Source organism: Panthera leo, chromosome B4 (assembly GCF_018350215.1).
Source record: "Panthera leo isolate Ple1 chromosome B4, P.leo_Ple1_pat1.1, whole genome shotgun sequence".
NCBI classification, from domain to species: domain Eukaryota; kingdom Metazoa; phylum Chordata; class Mammalia; order Carnivora; family Felidae; genus Panthera; species Panthera leo.
Window position 1 is genome coordinate 100878174 of NC_056685.1, and position 12292 is coordinate 100890465.

At 37.2% G+C, this 12292-nt stretch overlaps 1 protein-coding gene across 1 annotated transcript in view; it reads left to right on the forward strand.

Moving 5' to 3' along the window:
* Positions 1-12292, forward strand: part of NAV3 (neuron navigator 3) — a 599823-nt gene that overhangs the window by 407228 nt on the left and 180303 nt on the right. Inside the window, exon 9 of the mRNA XM_042947238.1 lies at positions 9794-9909. Within this exon, the coding sequence (XP_042803172.1) occupies positions 9794-9909 (116 nt within the window). The remainder of the gene's footprint in view (positions 1-9793; positions 9910-12292) is intronic.

Consider the following 12292-nt stretch of genomic DNA (forward strand, 5'->3'; position numbering starts at 1 on the left):
AAACATGACACATCCCAAATGTCATTTTCTTTCTGTTGTCCACAGTATAGTAGGCAAGAGACTGACTCAAAGATCACTACAAAATGAAGCGAGATGTCTAAAGCTCTCCAACAGCGAACCGGATTTGGTACATTGAGACTTCAAAACATGGAAAATTACTGCTAGGTGTCGGAATCAGAGAAAGTGGCACTTGAACTGGGTTCTGAAAGATAAGTGGGATTTAGGCATGCCGAAATGAGGGGGACAAGGAAGGAATTGCAAGACTGAAGGAACCATATAAACAGGATGAATACCAGATGTGTAGGGCAGTCAGCAAGTAAAGTAGATTTCCTGGAAAATGAAGGTTGATTGGAGCCTAATTGTAACAGAAATTACTGAATATCAGGCCCTTAGACTTGTGTGTGTGTGTGCGTGTGTGTGTGCGTGTGTGTGTGTGTGTGTGCAAGAGAGAGAGAGCACAAGTGTGTGAAGCATGATTATGAAAATTGCTGTGTCTTCACTGTGTAAGTTAGATTGTTAATGGAAGACAACAGCATAGGTTAAAATGCTCAATGGCTATATGAGGGAGAAATTTCCTGACTTTCAGAGGTAGCTTTGTTAAGATTTGAATTAGAGGTCCCAATTACAGGAGGAAAGGAAGGAGAAAGAAGAGCGTCGTTCAGAAAAGAAGCTTTTCATTCTTCTTGTTCTTTCTTGGTATTCTTTCTTGGTTTGACCCTATGCTGTCTTCTTCAAACTTGTTTTCCTCACCTGGAGTTCAAAAGTTACTACCTTTGCTCTATTTTTAAAAAATGCCTCCCCTCTACCCACATGTCATTTTTCTTACATAGCTTGTGTATTCATCACTTTAGAGCTATAATTCCTCATGATGGTAAAGACATATTAAGTCAAATAGTGAAGTAAATAGTCAATTAAAGAGAAAAGAGAGACCTGTACATTTTTCCCAAACCTCAGTCTTTTTAGCAGCCTCCAATAATTTTCAAAAGAGCTAGTAACCAGATTCTTAACTTGCTATTTTAAGGTCCACCTTCTTTTCCTTATTTTCTGACCACTTGTAGTAAATGCCAGGAAAACAGTGCATTGGATATAAAGCAAACATCTTAATGCAAAGGGAGTAGAATCAGGAGTGGGGGTCGTTTGCACTTGCATCCACATTTGTGCACACACACACGCACGCACACACGCAGAAAGAACCCAACACATAGATAAGGCAAGACACTGTTATACAGAGAAGAAAACCATCATGCATCTTAAACCTATGAATTAAATATAGGAGGAGACCCTCTATACACACTTGAATTGTAAAATTAGGTCAGTAAAGTCTGAATGCAGAGGTTTTGTTTTTTTTTTCTTCACAAAATATATCTTACACAACAGCATCATGGGTTCTCAGGAGATATTTTTGTTGCAGCCAGTTTTTGTGAGAGTTCAGATTTGCCTAGGAAGTGACAAGAAAAACTGACACTTGAATATACTACGTTCGGAAAGGTAAAGAATGCAAAACATTAATCTTGAAAATGCTTACACACATGGTTTTAAGTTTGGCTAATTTGTTGAACCAGTAAACTGAGTAGGAGGAGCTGTGAGTATACCAAGATTGAAATGGAGAGCAGATAACCATCATGCAGAAAAAGCTTTTCTAAGCCCTGCAGCTACTATTACAGATTATGCTGCAATTGTGGTTTTATGTGAACTGGGCGTAATTGGTCATCAGTACAAAGTGCAGTTTATTGAATGCCAGCCTTGAGAGCTTGTCTTTTGCTAGGTTTGAGATATATATGTGCATCGGGTAGCAGTTTAAACTCCTTCGCACAGCAGTATTTTTAAGATGGAATATAGAGACACCACTAGAAGAGGGCCTGTTGTGTGGGATAGTGCTAGGAGCTGGCATTCTCTCAGCGGAGAAGCTTCATCAAATACCTTCTGTAGTTGGCTTACGAGGTTTGCTGCCAGATTGCCCAATCAAACCACTGCTGTTTCTTCTTTCTACATTTTATTTGCTCTTGGAAAAATGTTAAGCTTACAGAAAATTTGCAAGAATAGTACAAAGAACTCCCATACATACTTCACTCACGGCAGCCAGAGACTTCTTCAAGTTTCACTGATTGTCCCAGAGATCCCCTTTGACCAATTCAGGATGACTGTTGTACCAAGTTGGCATTTCTGCCTATTTTCCCTCAATCTGGAGCAGTTCTTTGATCTTTGCTTGACTTGCATGACGCTGATGTGGTGAAAATAAGCATTTGTAGACTGTTTCTTAATTTGGGCTTGTCTGATATTTGCTCATCACTAAATGTGTATTATATATTTTTATTCAGAATGCCACAGAAGTGATGCTGTGTTCTTCCCATCGCATCCTATCAGATAGCAACAACACTGATACTTCCCATTTTGGTGATGTGAAATTTAATCCCTCGATTAAGATAATTTTGCCATAGTTTTTCACTCTAGAGTTTTCCCCGTTTGTATTCAATGAGTATTTTTGTGGAAAGGTATCTTGAGACTCTTTGTAAAAATTCTGTTCCTGGATCTTCTTTTGCCTCTAGGATTCAGCATCCATTGAGATTTTTTTCCATAAATTAATATTTTAGTTGAGTGGAGGTCAAATGACTTCTAATCCTATCATTCCTTCCACATTTCTGCCTTGGGTTTCTTTATTAAGAGACGCCCCTTCTCCTTTGCCTTTTCCTTCTCCCTCCCCCTCTTCCCCTCTCTTCAAATTGTATGGATTAATGGATTCCCATTGTATTCAGTGGATTTTAACCCATTGATATGACTGTTTTAATGCTTAAATTTTCTCAGGTTTCACTACTGGGATCCCCTTCAAGCTGGCTTCTGCCCCGTTATTCTTTGAGAACTTTATTTCTTTTCAGCTCCAGGTGTTCAGGCTCATCTTGTACTCTCCCTATCTCTTGGCTGCAGCTTTTACTAAGGAGTCCTGATTTCTTTTTGTAGAGAGTGATATTTAGAAACCAAGATCTCACCGCTCCCTGGTTTCCTAAATGGTAAAATATATGTAGGTAACACACACATGCAAACACACACACACACACACACACTTATATCATTATTTATCTCAGTGTCTGTGAGCTCTCTATGATATATATACACACAGACAGATAGTCCTCCACTTAAAATGGAGTGAAAGCAAATACACACTGAGCAGAAACCATACTTTTGAATTTGGTTTTTGCCGGGGCTAGTGATATGCAGCACTGTCCTGTCTCGTGATGCCCGTCAGCAGGCAGAGCCTCAGCTCAGTCAGCCGGCAATCACAAGAGTCAGCAACCAATGCATTGACAACCATTGTGTCTCCATACGACCACTCTGCTTTTCATTTTAAGTACAGTGTGCAATAAATTACATGAGGTATTCAGCACTTTATTGTAAAATAGGCTTTGTATGAGATGGTTTTGCCCAACCGTAGGTTAATGCACGTGTTTTGAACACATTTAAAGTAGACTAGGCCAAGCTATGATGGTAGGTCAGTTAGGTATATTAGATTCCTTTTCAACTTACAATATTTTCAACTTACAACGGGTTTATAGGAATGTAACCTCTTCATAAATTAAGGACAATATATAGATATGTATGCATATACATAATACATGATTTATGTATATGTATATACACACACACATACATACATATTTCCTTTCCATACTTGTATTTCCTTTTGTTAACTGAGAAACTTGGCTCACATTATTCTCCATATATCTTCTTATTTGCTCAACCCATCCTGAAATAACAAATTTCCCATCCACACTTAGTACTCTTCCTCCTGACTCATTTCTGTCCTTGGCCCTAGGTGTCACCTGTCTGCCTTCCCAACAGGAAGGAAAGAAGAGAGCAAAACCATGGTGGTTTTAGAAAGATATTTACTTTTCTTTGCCTTTGTTTGATTTATAAATCAAACTATTAGACTATTAATGTTGCTGTCTCAACCCAGCTGTATTTGTGCTTACCTGTGTGACTATATCCATATTAAGATGAATCCAGGGGAGGATATATTTTAATATAAATTAATGAGCAAACACTCATATTTATGATATTTGAAATTTCCAATTGATAGTATCTAGGACTTACTGCTGAAGTCCTTTGAGTGGTATATATAATAGCTTCTTTTTTGTAAGAGTACAAATTTAAGGTAGTAAAGAGTAAAGAATAATATTTAAGGTAGATCAGTAGCTATTGTCATTTTCAAATACTGTGTGTTATTCACTTAGTGAATGAAGTATCTGTCAGCTAAGGAGACCTCAAGTGTACTAAAATAGTGTCCAGAGGCATTTGAATGGTGTTAAACTGGAGGGTAGTGGTTAATAGAACAGTGTTTAGAGGTAGCCAGGGTCACATATGGGATAACTATCTACCAGCTTGTTATATAAGGCAAATTATTAAACCTCTAGAAGCCTGAATCTATCTACAGCACCTATATTATAGGTGTCTTAATCTGTTTAGGCTACTGTCACAAAAATAGACCTGGTGGCTTAAACAGCAGACAGTTATTTCTCATGGTTCTGGAAGTGGGGAAGTCTAAAATCAAAGTGCTGGAATTTCCAAGTCTGGTGAGAGCCTGCTTCTTGGTTCACACATGACCATTTTCTCACTCTGCCCTCTCATGACAGAAGGGGTGAGGGAGTTCTCTGGGGTGTCTTTTAAAACAACACTAATCCCAGGCATGAACGTTCCACTCTCAACACCTAATCAGCCCAAAAAGCCTCCACCTCCTAATACCATCATATTGGAGATTAGTTTTCAAGGTAAGGATTTGGGGGAGGAAACAGACATTCATTCCATAACAATAGGATTGTTGGGACATTTAAGTGAAATGCCATCAGTAAAATACCAGGCATAGTATTTGGCACATGGTAAGTGCACAGAAACAGGAAATCGCTTTCGTGTTAATCATCAGTGAACTCTACACTTTTCACCGCTACCACGCTTGGTAAGAGATACTAACCCTGAGAGCCTGGCTTGTTAACACTCTAAATATGGCGTTTTTGCAATGCTATATTTGACAGTTTCAGTAGGTACTTGCAACGTGTTGACCATGTTGTAAATACACAGTAATTAGTCTGCACAATTCAGGTCTTTTAAATATTTTACAGGAACATCATGACACTTACTTTTTTTTTTTTTCCTTTTTCCAATCAGAATGAGGAAAATGTAGTATCAGTTTATGTAGGAACAGTGAATGATGCCACTGCATTATTCACTGTGTCTGTCAAAATGAACCCTTTGATTGGAGAACACTATTGATTCTGAAGTCTTCATAAATTGTTTCATGAATCACCCCAAACCCTTTTATTTTATCAGAGTGAAACATGCACAAAAAGAGAGGACATGTTGGGAGTCTTCAGAGATTTAACTGAACTTCTTTGATCATTTGTATAAAAGTTAAATCTTTACCAGTTAGCAGTGATTGCCCCTCTGGAGACTAGAGTTAAAATTTGAATCCACTCTAAAATACAATGAGTGGAAATCTGGAGAAATAGATGGTTTGTGACATATGTAGACCAGAGACCTGGATCCATTTACATGCACATATGAAACGAGATGTCTTGTAGGTCCTTTTTATAAATTATTTAAAATTTAACCCTTTCCATGTTCCTTTCCTTGATCAATCTGCTTCCCTATTGTTCATAATATAGGTAATACCATGGAAAATACACCAAAGAACTTGAAAATAAGGTAAATAAGATTGTATCCTGTCGGGGCGCCTGGGTGGCCCAGTCGGTTAAATGTCCGACTTTGGCTCAGGTCATGATCTCATGGTTCGTGAATTTGAGCCCCTCATTGGGCTCTGTGCTGATAGCTCAGAGTCTGGAGCCTACTTCAGATTCTGTGTCTCCCTCTCTCTCTTTCCTCCCCTGCTCACACCATGTCTCTCACTCTCTCTCAAAAATAAATAGGATTAAAAAAAATCACCTCCTGTAAATTAAAATAAAAAAGATAATAAAGCGGGAATCAGCCAGAAATACACACTGACAGATTTTTAAAAACCAAAATAAAATGAAATGTTCTAATAGATCACTGAGCTGTCAGAAGTGTGCATACTTAAAAATATGTGTATATTTATTTATTTATTTATTTTTGAGAGAAAGCAAGCACATGTGAGCAAGGAAGGCATAGAAGGAGGGAGAGAGAAAATCCCAGCCAGGCTCCTCACTGTCAGCACAGAGCCTGGCATGGGGCTCAATTCCATGAACTGTGAGATCATGACCTGAGCGAAAATCAAGAGTCAGACGCTCAACTGACTGAGCCACCCAGGTGCCCCTAGTAGTGTGCATACTTTTTATAAGAGCCTCAGATAATAGGGCCTGAAGACAGCTGATGGAATTGAGTACCAAGTCTCATACGCTGAGGAAGATAGCTACCGTCAGCTCCTGAGCAACTTTTTAAGATCTGTTTATTCAGAGCAAAGCAGAATTTCTACTCTCAAGACACATTCAAAATACATTTTTACTTGATACAGATTTTTCTAGAACCTTTGTAACTAGCATGAGCACATGCATTCAGGCTCCGGTAACAGCTACTGATCTTGTTCTCGTAAGAACCAATTGGCGTTGGACTATAGCCAGCCATCAAAGTGAACTACTTAATGTGACTCAGCTTCTGAGAGATCAGTCTATGAATACTGAGTCTGCAGGACTGTAGGCCAATCCTGGCTCACAGCCAGTTCACCAAGTCACCCTGCCTTTCTGAGGCTTCTTGGCAGACAGCCAGCAAAGTTTCCCTGGGGTCTCCAATCTCACCACATACTCTCCATTTAAACCTCTTCAGCAAGTAATAAATATCCTTAGAAAACTTCAGCGGATTTTAACCCTTCATTCAGGGACAGCAGGCTAAGGAACAGGTCAGGGAGGTGCAGTGGCCCACAAGAAATAAGCCCAAGTAGAAGAACCGACTGTAGTGGGCTTTAGCATTGAGGAAGGTGGGGCTATCAAAAGACAGGGGATATAGGAGAACCTGGAGGCCAGAGAAGAAAAGAAGTGAACTACTGTTATTAGTAATAATAACACTTGAGTTCAAATTACTTTGGAAGGCACATATTTTTCTTTCATACATGAGCAAACTGAGGTTTAGGGAGGCTAAGTAACTTAGCAAGGTCACATGAGTTAATAACTAGTTAGAGACCCAAGTTTTACATTGCATATACCGTTATACCATGCTTCCCTCTATATGCTGTACTCTAATACTATTTTATGATGATGGCTAATAAGATTTATTCATTTATTTATCTAATATTTTCTCAGTGCAATACATTGCGAGACCAAGGCTAGGCGTTGGGGTACAACGGCGAGCTTAAACGTGGGCAGTGGAGTCTAGTTTGGGAGATAAACATTGATCAAATAATTAGATTTTGCACTGGAAGTGTACGAAGTACTGTCAAGATAGATACAGAGAGTAGATAAGTACTTACAATTTGGGACTTTACCTGAAAATTAGAGATGGTTCTTTAAGAGTTACTTGAACTGAAGGGAGAGACTTAATTGGATGAAGAGAGAAGGAAAGTAATGGAGTGTAAAAGCCCGGTTGAGGCAAGGGGCTATGAGAAGTGGGTAGAAAATTCGTGTGACCACAGAGACGAGAGATAAGAAGACTCACATGCAAGATGGTACTGGAGAGGCAGACAGAGATCAGACCACACAAAGCCACCTTATAGTTTCCCTAAAGGTTTCATCCAGGATACCATGAACAAGGAACATTACAAGTTTAGATTACAACAAAAGATTACAAGTTTAATTCTGTACATGATAGATTTGAGATATCTTTGTGACAATTAAGAAGTTATGTCAATTAAATAGCTGTGTTATACATCTGGAATTCAGTGGAAAGTGCTGGGTTAGAGCTAGAATATGGAATTCATGTGTGGCTAGGTAATCATGAATATAGTGAATGTGCTTGAGATCATCTAAAGAGACTACAATGAAAACTGGAAAAAGCTTAAGATCCTGCTTTGAGGAACCCACAGTTTTGCCCTCTGTATCCCCTTCTTTTCACTACCCAGAACCACATTTAATGATTGGGTAAAAGAGAGCAAAAGAGGGGGAAAGTGGCATCCAGAGAGAATGGGGAACAAACTGGAAAGTTTTTGTCATAGAAGCCAGAGTAGGATGACTTCATGAAAGGAATGATGGTCTGCTGTTCTAAATGCTGCCAAGACATCAAGGAAGGTAAAGACTAAAAGGCGTTGATTTTAGCAACATTGAAGTCTTTACTGGCCTTTATGTTATGTCCTTTCACTTGAACAGTATATCCTCTTTCTTAATTTTGCCGTGCTTTTTATATTCATTTTCAAGTTAGAATAAAATAAGGACAGTCTGCTAGAAATCAACAGAGGCCATTTATATGAATTCTCACTTAGCTTTTTCTTTTGTTTATTAATTCCTATATATACACATTCGTCCATAAATATAGCATAATGTTTTCCACGATTTCTTAAAATCCTAACGAGCTTTTCAGAGTTTCTGGATATGTCATTTCATATAAAGTATTGTGGATATCAGTGATTACACTTTATTTTCTCTCAAACAACACGAGGACTTAGAATAAAAGTAACATATTAATTAAACTTTGATTCAGGGGTACCTGGGTAGCTCACATGGTTAAGCATCTGACTTTTTTTTTTTTCAGCTCAGGTCATAATCTCACTGTTCTTAAGTTGCAGCCCTGAATCAGGCTGTGTGTTGACACTGCAGAGTTGGTTTGGGATTCTCGGTTTCCCTCTGGCTGCGCCCCTCCCCCCTGCTTGCATAGATGCACATTCTCTCTCTTAAAAATAAATAAATAATACATAAATAAATAAATTTTAAAGAAATTGATTCAGAAAAAAAGCATACTGAATTCCTCTTTCACATATTTGGAATATTCTGTATAGTTTTTAAAAGTGAGAAATATTTAGTGGTCACTCACCATGATCCAAACCCAGTAATACAAATGGGACTTCAAGGTTGCCTCCTCCTGTATCTTAGTTCATCCTCTAGTTTTTGTTTTTTTTAAGATGTGGTGGTTTGGATCAAATATATGTGGATTTTGAAGCTGCATCAGGAAAGATCATGCCTCTTAAAACATTTGCTTGTGCATAAAAGAAGTAATGCATGAAGATTAGAATATCAAAATATATGCAGTCCATCTGTTGTATACTTTTATCTGATGAGACCTACTCTCTACATGTTAATCACACACACAAATACATAGCCGCGCACATATACACACACAAATATAAAACATAAGGTAGATGAAATTTTAATAATGAGAATTTGGTTCTGATTGACTGGCTTTTCTGAAATTGAGACATTATAGCGATGTTTACGGCTCAGAACAAATTCAACATTAATTTTTTACTTACACTTTCTGTTTTAGGATATATTTCTAGAATTTTCATGAAAAAAAACTATAGGGATGCTTTCAGTATTTTTATTAGTTATTCTCACAAGAATGCAATTTAGCCAGACTTTATCTAAAACTGCAGAAAAAGTTGGATCTTTTCATGTTTTGTGCTTCCCCCCAAATGTAACTACTGGTAATTACAGGCTTTCAAATGTAGAAAAGGCTAAGATATGATTTAATAGCTCACTCGTACTTGGGTTGTATATGAAAATAAGGATTTTCTCTTACAGATAGTTTAAGAATGTCGTCGTCATAAGGAAGTGCTTATTTACCTTAATAGAAAACTTGACTTCTGCTTGTACTACAACAATAGAAATGTTGACTTCTGCTTGTACTAGGGAATTTTGAGTCACTGATGACAGCAATTGCTATTTGTTTCTGTCTTTTTGGTTAATTTCAGATCACATTCAGAAAACGAAGGCACCTCTTTACCATCTGCTGACTCCTGTACCAGTCCTACTAAGATGGATGTATCATATAATAAAACTGCTAAGCAGTGCCTAGAGGAGATATCTGGTAAGTGACCTGACTGATGGGTAGGACAGACCTCAGAATTTTTGCAATCTCTCCATAAGTCTTTTTAATAAAAGTCATATCTGTGCCGTACTGTTTTTTCTTAAGCATAAATGGACTGTGTGCATCTTATGCATCAGAGATTCTTAGATATTTGTCTACTTTGCTCAGGGTGATCTCTTTGTTGTTCTGTGAAGAATTTTGTGAAGAATGGTAGGGCTTTTAGAGGCTGAGGTCTTCAAGTCATTGTTGCCCTCAGTCAAGTTCAATATAATCATAGAAAACCTGGGGAAGCTTCATTGTTAATAAGACAGCCCTTGAATATATTTGGAGATTTTAAAAAATGTTAAGGATCAGATGTCAATACAAATGTACCATGGCCAATCCCACCCTGTTCTGTCTTCAGTTCTCTACTCTTTAGAACATTCCTACACAATGGCTCCAAATGTGTATTTAGGAAAAATTCTAATTATGGAAATATTTCATTACATATAAATAATGTAAGGAAAAAACATATATACAATTTGTTAGGTTTGTAAGTATATAAAACCAGCTTCTCTGCTTTAGTCCAGTGTGTTTTTATAGGACCCAAATGAGTGTAGGCATATATGGAAGGCCTTTGGTGTAATTATATTATATATAATATATATAATATATGTTAATTAATACTAATATATATAAAAATCTGTATTAATGAGCAACTAAAGAATTTTTTAGAAAAACATACTAAGGGGAAAGAGAGTTTGAGGACAGTTTTTATAATTCTAAGAGTAAGAATTCATAGAAGTAGAGGTATTCTCTTATTCCAATAAGTTTCTGGTCAGCCTTTATATATTCTGAAGAAAAAAAAAAATGAAAGAACTATTTAATTTTTTAAAAAAATTGCTCTAATGCTTGAAAGATTCAAAATATTGTCCTGAAGTTCATGAAAATAAACATATTACAAATTTGGGGGTTAAAGAGCTTGTTTGACAGAAGCTCTTTGGCAGATCTGAACACTGTGGCAGGCATTAGCCATTCCTGCAATATCCACCAGGAGATATTGATCCCGTTGACAACACAACATTATGAGGGTTCCTTTGGAATCATCAGTGGTATCATCAGGCATCAGAGGTTTTGTGTGAAGATTGCAACGGGCCGGTTCCGGGTAGAGGTAGATATGGTAATGCTAAGACATCGCTATTGGGATTGTATTTACAGAATTTTCAAGTACTTGGGGGAAGCTTTGGCTTTCCCATAGCTCCAGATAGTCTCATAATGAGAATGATGATACATATCTGTATTGTGACTAGATATTTTTAAAATCTGGTGTGGCATGGAGATGCATATACTTCACACATTTCTTTATTCATGAATGTCTTCAGTTATGTATCAGTATGCCTATGAAATACCAGAGCTCAAATATGTAGGACAAAATGCCTTTATACAGTTTGAATTTTAGGTTTTATGGGAATTTCACAAAGGAACATTGTTTCTTTGAATTTAATATATCACTGAGTATCTGTTTAAATAAATAATCCACATGTGAATTTTTCCTCCAGTTTCTTATTCTGTCCATCATTTGATCATTCTTTCACATTTTTAGTTGATATTTCCATTTAACGTTCTGATGTTTTTAAATATAACACTTGAAAGTGGGGGGCACCTGGGTGGCTCAGTAGGTTGAGCATCAACTCTTGATTTAGGCTCAGGTCATGATCTCAAGGTCGTGAGATTGAGCCCTGTGTCAAGCCTCCTGTGGGGCTCTGCAATGAGTGTGGAGCCTGTTTAGGATTCTCTCTCTCCTTTTCTGTGTGCGCCTTCCCCACTCTCTCTCTCAAAGTAAATGAACATATTAAAAAATAAATATAACACTTGAAAGTGAAATATAAAGTAGACTTTAACATAATATAATAATTTAGTGGATTTATCACAGGGTATAATATTATTTTGCATTTTTATTAATTATTTCTATAGAATAATAGATTCAAGTCTGTGATTTAGATAGGAATAAAAGAAAACAGCATAAATGGTGAAATGAGTCTTTTCCTGATTGTGTCATTTCTGTTAACATTTGTTTAAAATGATAATAAAAATAATAAAATTTATCTCAGTGCAAGCTTGGGATTTCCCAGAACAGAGATGATATTCATTTATGATTAGTAGGGTAAAAATTTGAGTACTATAATCGGAAGAACACAGATGAGAGTATACAGGTAGACCAGTGATGAGAGAATGATTAGCATCCCCTGGCCTTTCTTCCAATGATCTTGTCTTCTAATCCCTCCTGAGCTACTTATTTTCACTGGTACACCCTTGAGCTGAGCATCATCAGAATCTGCGGCTTCTCTATCAGTTCACTTCTGTGCACCCCATTCTTACTGATTAAATCCTAGCTTTTCAGTGG